Below are 12,082 nucleotides of genomic sequence, written 5' to 3'. Positions count from 1 at the left end.
TTCCTTCCTTCCTTCCTTCCTTCCTTCCTTCCTTCTTTCCTTCCTTCGATATGTCCTAGAAATAAAAGGTTGATAAAAAAAACAAACAAAAATAACAATGGCCAAAATGGCCAGAAACTCTTTCCATATGGGATTTCAAGCTACATAAAAAGCAGAGTTACTCTTGATTGTGACCAACAATTCTGGCAATGCCTTTCAAAAAATGTTTACACTAGAGATTTAGAGCAAATACTTTGAGGGCACTTTATAATGCTCAGTGAATGGACTTAACATTGTAGAATTTGGTGAGTATGAATACATAAATAAAGATATTTGAAAAGACTACAGGAGTTAGAAGATATTTTGTTTCTCATTGAAAATGGCAGGGAATGGGAAGTACTGGAGGGGTGGGGTGTACTTAGAAAGAGGTGGGAAGATTTTGCTGAGGGGAGGCTTTGATCTGAGACTTAACTGTTAAGAACGAGGCACCCACGTGAAGATTTAGGCGGAGGGGGAGAGAGATGTTTCAGGAAGAGGGGCCTCCCTGCATCTTATCCTGCTTTAATTTTCGATTCCATGAAAGAATAATTTTTTGTTGTTGTGGTTGATGTCTTCATCCCTTTACTTATCACAATGTCCAGCATGCAGAAGGTAATTGGTAGATATTATTTAAATGAATGAACTCTGTATGAAGGACTTGGATAGATACAAATGACAGTATCCTTAATAATATTACTACAAATGCCCTCCTGAAATTCAATGGATTTTTAAAAATTTGTTTGCAGTAAAATTTTGATAAAAGCAAATGGCGGAAAACACAGCAACTTATGAAGACAGTTCATGACTTCTGTGATAATACGGTCCATGCAATGTGGTATTCTGGAAGTCTGACCTGGTCTGTAGACCTCATTTTAGAATCTGGAATAGTGGACAGACCACTTATCCTCTTAACGATCTACTGTAATGATCGATTCCTTCAGCCAGGCTGGCACTTTGAAGTTGTAGGTGATTTAATGTGCTGGTATTCCTGGTCGAGGATAGAACCGTAATCTCGAAACACAAGAGAAGAGGCTATAAAGTTGGCATCTTATCCTCCCCTTTCAATGACAGGACAAGGCAAAGGCAGATGTTTCCGTAGGATGCTCCGATATATGAAAAAGTGCTCAACCGAGTTTCCCAAGAATTCTTTTAAACCATCTTTATGGATTAGGTTTATTTGCTGAAGTGATTGAGTGAAATGGACTTTCGACATCATTGATTCAACACCTTCTTCAACTGACGAGGGAGTTTATGCCCATGGGGACCCAGTGAGATCCTGTTTCCCACCTCATGACTGGGACGTGACTCAGCCTGCGGGTTGGAGACCAGAGAGATTTTTCATAATTCTCTGAAATCAAGTGAAAGCAGATATCAAAGGCAACACTCTAGAGAAAGGGTGTTGTGAAAGATAGTTGACACTTGGGATGGCATATGTAACTTTTTTTCTTGATTATAGGGTTACAATTGGGTAATGGGACTGAGGGAGAATATGGCAGAGAAGGGAAATGAAGCGGTGGGTGGGCGAATATAAGGGCCACATCTGCTTCCCTAGGACAGATAGTCCCTCAGCCGCTGTACACTGCGTGTGACTTGGGGAGATGATCCCTGCAGAGAGGTTTGCCCGTGACGCTTTGCAGTCTAAGAAAAGGCATATAGTAAATATAAAACGAATGCACAAAAGCTTATTTTTCAAAAGATTTAACATTTGAGCTGAAAGATAAAAGATCACAACATTTCCATTTCTGCTGGGAACATGATTCTTTGTAAATGGACAGCCCGAGGAGAGGGGAGGGAGGGCCTGTCGGGGGATCTGCCGTTCTGTGAGCCTTTGCGACCTTTATCAGGGAGCCGTCAACTGTTCCGATCAGAAGTCTTCATCATCACTTTCTTGCCGATGACATATCTCTCTAAGCCGGCAGGGTGCTTAGCCCATAAACTCTATTTCTTCTCATCTTCGCTTTTCTCTCCTGCTCCATTAAGCTGCTGTGTCATGTTCTCTGAGGCCCTGCCACGTGGACTAACGCTTTGAGTGAAGCCAAGCTGTGGCTGTTCTCGCATCGACTTCATACTTTCCTACTAGGAATTTTGTTGCATTGAAAAATGATTTTCAAATATATACACATATACCTATATAATGATTCGTATATAGGCACTTTGTAAGCCAATCCACATACCATAGGAAGCCAGCATTGGGTCCAAGAAAAATGACCTAAAGACATAATTTGACCTGTAGAATCTAGAGGAGTCATTTTAAAACTATTTGAAAGCACTGGATCACTTCAGTTGTCTGGCAGAATATTAATACAAAAAAATAAAAGAGGAGTTATCTGGTTAAAGTGAGTGAGAACAGGGTAGTCTGGCTCAATTGCACAACTTCTATTTCAATTCCCAGATATCAAACTAAAATGATTACTGATAATTAGAGAGATCATTTTTGGTCAAAAGTGTTGAATCAGTTTCTGGTGGTAGAAGCAGTAGTTTTGTCTGTCTATCTGTGTTGGTTGAATGTCTGCATGTTAACCTGCTGTATTTCTTAACTGCGTGGCTGGTCAGAAATGTGACCGCACCTGATTTTTGCGTGGATTGTAGAAGAGAAGCATTTCCGGTTCCTTCTAGGACATGTGTTTGTGGCCTGAGGGAATTTTGACTCTAATTCCCATTCCCAGAGTGGGTGTATTTATCTTATGTTGACTCGTTCTTAGGTTCTTAGTATATTTATTTAACATTGCATTGTCTTATTACATGTCCTTGAGCAAAACAAGGGCAGTTGTGCTTTGATCTTTGCTGGGTTGGTGGTAATTGTCAGAAGTGAAGGAGATTTTATATTTCAAAATAATGAACAATGAACTCTATCTTTGCTTTGTTTCTGGGAAGTTTGAATAATACATTTTTCACTAACCTAGCTTTTTCAGATGTAAATGTTTGTGTTTGATTTTGTCATTTGGGACGTTATTTTAAGAATTTTATGTCATGTACTAGTCTCTGATAAAACAAATAATATAGAATAAAATCTAATGAGGGCCCATTTAAAATCTTAAATAAACTTAATTAATTGAGGTTTAGATATTGTCTTGCTATAATGAAGCCCTTCATTGTTTCATTAGTTAGGGTAATGCCACCTGCTGTTATACAAAACCCCCAAATTTTCAGTGGCTTCGAATAATCAAAAAATTAATTTTTAAATCATGTAATAGTCCACTGTTGGTGTTCCTGGCCGACTAATGGACTTTCTTCTGCATGTCGATTCTGTGACCTGGATTTCCTCCGTGGTGTGGCTTTGCCACTCTGTAGATCCTCTGCGAGTAGCTGTCAGCCAAAGGGGGCGGTAGGACAACCCACTTCTTCTCCACCTTGGCCTTTGGTTGCCATGTTGATGCACAAGAGCGAGTCACATTCCCATCTTGATCTGAGGGATTCTGGGAAATGTAGTCTGTCTCCTGTTTCTGAGGAATAACTTCTACTTTTGAAAGAAAAACAGAATTCTGGTGGCCAGTTCATTGTCTCAGCCATTCCTCTGAATCCCAGGAACTCCGGGGCATTGCATCACCTTGGTGCATTTAGACCAAATTCTGAGAAAAATAATGAAAATTTAAGATGTATACTGTAACCACAATATAATGAAAATAAGCATTGAACGTTAGTGTGAAATTTAATTTATTGGTATTAAAATAGTTATTTAATTTCTATCATTTGATTGGAAACCAGTTTTGTTTTTGCACACTGAAACTTGCCTACTAATATCTTTGTGTTTACCCATGATAAATATGGATAACTGCAATATATCTGTAAGACACACACTAAATCTTTAGAAAATGAGAAAAAATGAGATGCAGACAACGCAAATTTTTTACTTGTTTGAAATGCAAGCCAATGAAAATTTACTCTCAAGCTACATTTTTCTGAATAATTTTATTTAGGCATGAATTTATTCTAATAGTGGGATTAAAAAATATATTTTAAGGGATAAAAATGCTCGTCAAATGCTTCTGGCTGCTGTCTGCCTGTTTCTGAATCGTCAGTTTCAGTTCATTTTCCCATGTGGTTTGTTCCATTTTCTCCCTCGTGTACGTGTCTGTGTTCATTTTTCCACGAGCCTCCTTCGGCCCTGCACCTTTTAATCTGTGTCTGCTCATTTCTTACATCTTCCTACAGGTCTCTCTGTCTAGTCTTTTTGTTTATGGGTTCTTCGTCCATGGACAATGGAGAGTGGTGAGGTTTAGATGAGACCTCGGTGGTACTGAAATTTAAAATGTCTCAATGAAAACACCCGTAGCCTGGCCACGACACCGTAAGAAGCAGAGGGCAGATGTTTAAGGCTCGAAATCGGTGGGATCACTGTGCACCCTTATGGGACAATCTGCTCGTTACATCACTGTATTCAGCCTTGGCCCAGAGATCGCCATTAAGTTAGAACACGAACCGTGGACCTTGAAGAACGCTTGTCAACAGGTTTATTGAATGTGTTCTTCCTCTCACGCTACGCCGTCTCCTCTGCACAACCCACAGCCATCCTCCCAAGTACTTGCTGTGTCTCCTCAAGTGCATTTCCTTTACAGCATTATTAACAGCCCAATGTCCACTCCTGGTGGATGACTGTAGATGCAGTGATGTCGCTGAATGACAGTGAGGCAAATCATGGAAAACACACAAAGGAAGTTGTGTAATTCCAGTCATCTCTGATCTAATGGTTTCAACTCTGGAAAACTATCACGAATACTATTTATAATTCATCCCTTTAAAAAACGTCAGAAATCACATAGCCGGATGGACAGCTCCATGTCTAGGGGTCTCTGGAGAGAGTGGAAGGGGCAGGAATCAGGGAAGGTATGTAAAAACACGTGAAGGAAAAACCATGTGAATGAAAACTATGGATTTTCTTTGAGGTGTGCTCTTGTTTATCTTTTTGTCTGTAACGTGTGACTGAAGTTTGAGGAGTGAGATAAAACTAACAGCAGCAGTAATAGACAGTCGTTCTGCCAAAAAAAAAAAAAAATATATATATATATAGATAACAAAGATGTGATAGAACTCAAGTAATTTCTGAGTCAGAGATCTACAAGAAAGCTTTCGATGTCTCTGTGCGGTCATTATAATGGAAACGTGAAATGCGTGATTCTAAAATAAACAGCTCGGAATCAAAAGATACTTAATAAGTTTTAAATAATTTATATTGAGACGAATCAGTTCTGTATCAATGCTATATAAACAAATAGTGCCTGGTTTACTAACAGAAATTTAAAAAACACTTTGAAAACCCTATTATGTTTTGTTTTGGTCTCTCACATGTTAAGAAGTTTGCCATTTTCTCGCTCTTCTTAATCTCTGCTTTTATTCTTCTCTCCTTTTTGCTGAATGCCAAATACATGTGTTAAAATATTTATGATTTTTAAATAGAAAATGCGAAGCATCAACCACTTCTCTCAAAAGATTCCAGAACATACGAGAGCAGGTTTTAACAGCACTGACTGTCATGCCCAGACCCATGGCTCAAAGAATTTTCGGTGCCCTGGGATCCATGAGTTCTATGGTCCTCATTGTGTGTAACCAACGCAGGGGATCGTATGAAACCTATTTTGATTTACATGAAACCCAGAAGATTTTGTTCATGTTACGAAACAACTTTAATAATATCCAAATTTCAAATGATTACAGAATTACTCCTATAATCTGCATGTGAGAAATCCTGTCACTTTCGGATATAATCAAGCTAGGTTGACTCATTCCGGTTTCATGGCCAGAATCTCTTTAGCCAATATGAAGCCCTGGAAGCAGTGGTTATTTCTGATTCTCTATTATGGTTACAAAGAGTATAAAAGAATGCAACCCATTCGCAAGTGTATTTGTAATGAGTTACATAAAAAAAAATACTTGGTTTAAAATGTGTCACATTTTAACATTCAGCCTTCTGATATTTGCATCACTTAAGCAAATTGTGATACATATTTGTCAGTATATAAGGATCCTAGGGATCTTATGCATGGAGTTTAAGTAGGCACAAAGCATCCATGAGAAGCTGAGACATGTCACGGATATTGGAACTTAGAGCTGGAAGAGCTAGGTTCAAGTTCCAGCCCTTCTATTTCCTGCTTTTGTGACCTGGGCCACGTCATTTAACCCCTCTGAGCTTTGGTTCCCTCGTTGGAAAATGGGAGGTATTACCTCCAGTTTCTGTGGGTAGATGTGAATTTTGTTTGTTAATTATTCATACTCTAGCTCATTCCACAGAGGACTTGAAATGACATGTGTGTATTTGAAGATAAAATGTATTCGCTAGCACTTTGTAGATTATACAGAACGAAGTACGAGCCATTTCTGTTGGGACCTACTGGGTTCCTGGGGAGGTCTTTCCCTTAGAATGAAAGAGCTTCTGAGCAGATGTTCTGGAGACTTCCATTTAATAATTTCAAGTGAAGCAACTATTTATCCATCTGTGACATGGACTGGCTCTAGGTGCCAATTTCAAATAAACCTGCAAGAATATAAGACTATCTAAGACCTTTTGATTGAAGGCCATTCACAACTAATAAAAATATCAGATTCTCCCATACTCAATGCCAGTTATTTGGAAAGTCTGTATACACTGACAGAAAGCTCTTAAGGATTAAGTAAGTAACTCTTTTCAATATGTTGCATTTTGTTAATCATAACAAATATGCACAAACATCTGAGAAAGAGTAGAACTCACAAGTGGAATCATTTTTATTCGGCTTAAAGAGAGTGCTTTTGCTGCACTTTGGTTTCAGTGGATACCTCACCATCACTTGGAGGCTTTGAAATATCAGTGGCCTACTGGTTTCTTTAATTTCTTTTATTACCATGTGCCATTTGCTTTAATCTGGGGTTACTAACCATGCTTATCTGCCCTCTGCATCTAAAGCCTTCGGGAAGATTGCTCTGGCATGGCCTAATAGCTTTTATCAGCTCACCCAGTGGCTCTTAAGCTTTGACGCTTGAAACCCAGGAGCTAACCGCAAGGTGGCAAGCCTTTCTGAACAAGTCAGCTGCTTTTCCTCTGCAAATGATTGCAGTTTATCTCGAGGCAGCCACGAACCCCTCTCCTCCTTCCCTTTGTCAAAGTGGAAGAGAATCTAAGGACAGCAGAGTGTGGCTATTTTGCCATCACCCTCCCCTTTCCCCACCTGCCAATTCCTAGGGCTTCATTTTACCCAGAGAGGATTTCCTGGGCATGCTATGAATTGAGACAAGGGTTAGACCCTCTTTCTCTTGTATATTTTCAGATCTTTTGATACCCCCCCCCCCCGATATCTATATAATATAGCATATTTGGCTGATAGTAAAGTTCTTAATAATCTAGTTCAGTTTATCTGACAAGAATGCTTACTATACTTTTTTTCCTCCTTTTCTACCAAAGTTTTCTAGGGAAATTGAGTTAGCCGTTGTCGTATTTTAAATTAAGAAAGAAAACCTAATTCTTAAACGGTGAAACTATACATTGCAGTTCACGTTACATAGAAAAAGTATGAAAATCATGAAATAAGGTGTTTTCTCTCCTTTATGGTCGATGAAACTGCATATTCAGTGACTACATGAGAAATAATTCTTGATAAGAGCTTTCGCGTAAACATTATATTCAGCAATTACGATTTCTCTGAAAACTAATAGCGTTTGAGGACCCACGTGCGAGAGAGAGCGCATACCCTTTAGCGGTGGCTAAAATGCTTCGACTTCAAGGTTGGATCGACCTGCGTTTCCACTGTGTATCCTCAAACTGTTATTTAACCTAAGACCATTTCCCCATATATAAAACGATGACGATGTTTCCAACTGACAGGGTTTTTCAAGGATAAAAAGAGGCAAAGACGTAGAGTGCCTAATAAAACGTTGGGCGTGTAGCAGACACCACACTAATGGCAGCAGCTGCTGTTGCTGCTGTTTACAGCTGAGGGGAAAAAGGAAAACTAACCTGGGAACATATGTATATGTATATGTATATGTATATGTATATGTATATGTATATGTATATGTATATATATTGTAGGATCCCGTCTGCTCAGATCAATTTATAAAACCTTTCTTAAACCTCCCTCAGAAGCCCATGATCTCCAGCTTGGAGACTGGCGGGAAGCGGGCTGGGAGCCCAGCCCAGCCCCGCTCTGAGAATTACGTGTCCTTGCTGTTTGGCAGCACGTGACATGACAAGACTCCCTGTTCCGGACAGGTTAGGTGACTTCACCGCACTTGACAGGAAGTCACCTCACTTTTTATTACCACGCCTTTTCATTTCTTAATCACTTGTTCATTTCATTTCTTAATATTATTCCTGCAAGGAACAGAGAGTCTCTGTCCCTCCCCCCAACCCCCAGAAAGAACTGAACACCGCATTTAGGGCTATTATAAAGCTGAAAAGATTCAAATTTAAAATAATACAGCGAGGGATTGAAAAGCTGCTTATAGACCTTCACGTTCCTCTTCTTACTCTTTTGCATTTCCATATAACCTTTCTTTCAAAGAAACAGAATTCATCTTTAATCTGCCTTGTGCCGTTCGCCCCTTTATAGTTAATTGGCCCAGTGATTTGCTTTGCTTAGATTTAGCATTTATCAATCACAACTAGCAGTGCATCTTACGGTGTTCGCAGAAGATTCTGCGGGACCCCCCTCCCCCGCCCCCTCCACACACACACACACACACAGGGGAAGGAGAACATCTGCTCCTTCCACATCAGGACGCCAGGATTTAGAGGTCGACGCGTTTCCCCAGCCAGGCTTAAGGCTTTGGGGATCAGGGGAGTGTCAGGCTCCAAGCAGCATAATGAATGGCAGTTGCTGACTGGCTGGGTTTGCCTGTTCTCAGCAGGGGACAATGCTGTTCTGGGTAATGAGCTGGGACTCGGTGTGCCAACCATGCCCAGGCTGAGGAGCGAGTCAGGCTCTGCCTCCCTGCCCCCGCCCCCCACCCTTTATTTAAAAAAAAAATTGCGTTCTGAACTGTATTTTCGTCTTGGAGGAAATCATATTGACGTCTTCATTCGTGCCACCCAGCAGGGTCGAGGCTCCTTGAAGGCTGATAAACTCTATGGCTTTGAAAAAGAGAAAAGAAACATCAGCCTTTCTGCGGGGAGCTGAAGGTTCGCTTTGCTTGAACCGGAAGGGGTCCGCCGAGGTGGTGATGTTAAGCGAGTGATGTGCGTGGGCAGCGGGGCACCGGACCAGTCGGGTCGTGTGGCGTCGGCGCCCCCCGGGTCGCACGCACCTCGCAGTGCGTCGCCTCGCATTTCATGGGATCGTCTGCGCCGTTGCTTCGGTGGACGCTCAGGTCCCTGAGCTTCCTGGGAACTCTCAGCGGGGCCGTGGAAAGCGCAGCTGTGAGCACTGCTGCGCTTTCTGTGTTAAGTACCAAATTATTATTACCATCATTGAGAAAGGGAGATTCACCTGCTCTCACGCTTCCGAATGTGTGCGTTTGTTTGCTGGTAAGGGAAGCTGCTGACGGGGAGGACATCCCGAATGTCAACGGCCTTCGTGGGGTCTAGCAGTAGGAAGGCGTAGAGGACGGTGGTTGTCCAAGAGGTCAGTGGCTTGGGAATTGCCCAGGAATGTTCTAGAAACGCAGAGCCTACCGAGTTAGAAACTCTGAGATGAGCCCCGCCGTCTGGGTTTTAACAAGCCTGCCAGGGATGCAGGATCCAGTTTGAGAAACACTGATGGAGGCCAAGAATGAGGTAGACCCTTCCGTTCTGGGGGTGGAGCAGCAGACAGGACAACTGAAGTGTCTGCCCCCCTGGACCTTGTCACGTTACGAGGGAGCGTGGGGTGCTTCATCCCCACGCAGGTTCATACCTTCCCACTCGATTTTTGTGTTTGAATCAGTCTGTTATCTTCTTTGGTTTCAGAGAATGCCTAACAAAAGATGACTAACAAGCGATTCGTTTGTGCCTTTCAGAACTATCCCCCTCGCCATATGTATATCCATGACCGTCGTCACCATTGGCTATGTGCTCACAAACGTGGCCTACTTCACGACCATCAGTGCTGAGGAGCTCGGGCTCTTGGATGCAGTGGCGGTGGTAAGTCCGAGTTGGGGACAGGCCGGTTTGAATTTAGGTTAATGACTTGAGGCAGTTTTATAGTAGTCGCTCCCAGCAGAAAGCGTTTTGACATTCCGTAATCTTTTCCTGACCTGAATGATAATGAAGATTTAAAAACCTTAGAACACACCTTATTCATATTCCATTTAAGTGATACGGTTAAAATCCTATATGATTTCCCGATAGCGTTAATCGCATGTTACACATGTCCACACATACATGTTGAATACGAGGCGTTTTTCTTTTCACGTGTTTTTAAGGACAGGTGGAAAGTTACTGAATTTAAATGAATTCATTTTTGGTATGCAAATTGCAATTCTGTACTCTTTTTGTGAACTTTTAAAATGCCAACTTAAAATATTTTTCCCAAAGTACCATTTAAAAATTTCCAAGTGGGCCATATATATTTGCTTTTCCTCTTATATCCTTTTGAATATATTAGGATATGTGAGAATATTATTAATATTAAAGAATATTATTAATTTTAGGACATGCTGAGTTATTCAAAGTTAAACAAATGTCATTGCTATAGTAGTTCTCAGGATATTAAAGATGCAGTATGCATTTTAACTCCCTAAGAAGTGGATACTCATAATTTTACAACACTTTCCAAGATTTATTTGACTTCAGGGCCATCTTCACTCCCAGCGGCCACGTTATGGGACTGTTATTCTGTGACAGATACTTGCATTTTGTATAAAAACTTCGCTAGTGAGAGAGCATCCATTCACGACCTCGTAACAATGAAGGGTGAACAAAATAATTCCCCATCACTAGATGTCAGTTCCTTTTAAAATAGTCACTATTACCTCATATCAGCAACATCCACAGGGAACAAATTATCTTGTTTCACGCGAACCTATACGAGAGTTCTCTGTGTGAAAAAAAAAGGCTTTGCCCACAGCCGCAAGTTCTCCCAGACACCCAAAGGTGCAGAGCTTACTGATGTCAGCCAGACAACTCATCTTACTAGACAAAGGGTGTAGTGTGGTCCATTAATTAATTGACAGCACCAGCTGCATCAAGGACAACTAAAGAATTGCACAGTTTTTTGTTTTGTCTCGTCTTTTGTTTTCGTTTTTGTTTTTGTTTTTGAAACTGCATCCTTAATGCGAGGGCATGAAAAGAAATTTCGGAAGTCTTGTTTATCTTTTTTTTGTACTTTCTGTGGTTTGATTTCCTCGGGTTCATATTTGGATCCTAGCCTTTTTATAGAAATCCATAGAAGAAATTGTCAGAGTCCCGAGATGCAGGGAGTGATCCAATAAACAGAGTTCACTGATGTGATTATTCTGGGCAAAAGATTTTCTGAACAGCTCATCGATATGATTTAAATGATTGAGTCATCAATTTTTTTTTTTTTTTGCCACACTTTTATGTCATAACATTGAGATTGGAATATGAAACAAGTATCTGTCATTTTTCCTGGTGTACAGTTTGTGCCGCACTATCAAAATGCAGCTCTCGAGGCTCAAGAGAAGGTGTCATACACAAAGGTTTCTGTGTCCAAAAGGAGAACATCTGAAGTGAGCTTTTTCCATTTACCGGAATGATAGATTTTTGCCATAGTTGATGAAGATTCGGCCAATGGATTGCTGCTTTTTTGAAAGTTAGGGAGAAGGTGCTTGTTTAAACCTTGGCCCATGATTTTGCAGCAAGCAATGCCACGGTACCTAATTTTGAGTATTGTCTCCTGAGTCATTGTGACCCAAACCGAAGAGAAAGGCTAGAAAAAAGACACGTATCACCAAGCTCATAGAAAAGTAACAGGCTGAGTTTGGCCTAAGTCGTTTCATTTTATTCCACTTCTGGCAGAGCATTAATTCGCTTCGCTCTGTCTTTCACCAGACCTTTTCCGAGCGGCTCCTGGGCAATTTCTCATTAGCGGTTCCAATCTTTGTCGCCCTGTCCTGCTTTGGCTCCATGAACGGTGGCGTGTTTGCCGTCTCCAGGTGAGTGAGGTCAAACGTTGCCAGAAATACTTTTCTGTTTGTGAGATTGGATATGATAAGGGTA

The 12,082-nt window shown here is 41.0% G+C and overlaps 1 protein-coding gene across 1 annotated transcript in view; it reads left to right on the top strand.

The window, feature by feature from the left end:
* SLC7A11 (solute carrier family 7 member 11) overlaps window positions 1-12,082 on the top strand; it is a 67,562-nt gene that overhangs the window by 40,356 nt on the left and 15,124 nt on the right. The window contains exons 7-8 of the mRNA XM_006906210.3: window positions 9,922-10,045; window positions 11,915-12,018. Of these exons, the coding sequence (XP_006906272.1) occupies window positions 9,922-10,045; window positions 11,915-12,018 (228 nt within the window). The remainder of the gene's footprint in view (window positions 1-9,921; window positions 10,046-11,914; window positions 12,019-12,082) is intronic.

This window comes from Pteropus alecto, unplaced genomic scaffold (assembly GCF_000325575.1).
Source record: "Pteropus alecto unplaced genomic scaffold, ASM32557v1 scaffold50, whole genome shotgun sequence".
NCBI classification, from domain to species: Eukaryota; Metazoa; Chordata; class Mammalia; order Chiroptera; family Pteropodidae; genus Pteropus; species Pteropus alecto.
This window is presented reverse-complemented; position numbering and strand designations above follow the sequence as displayed.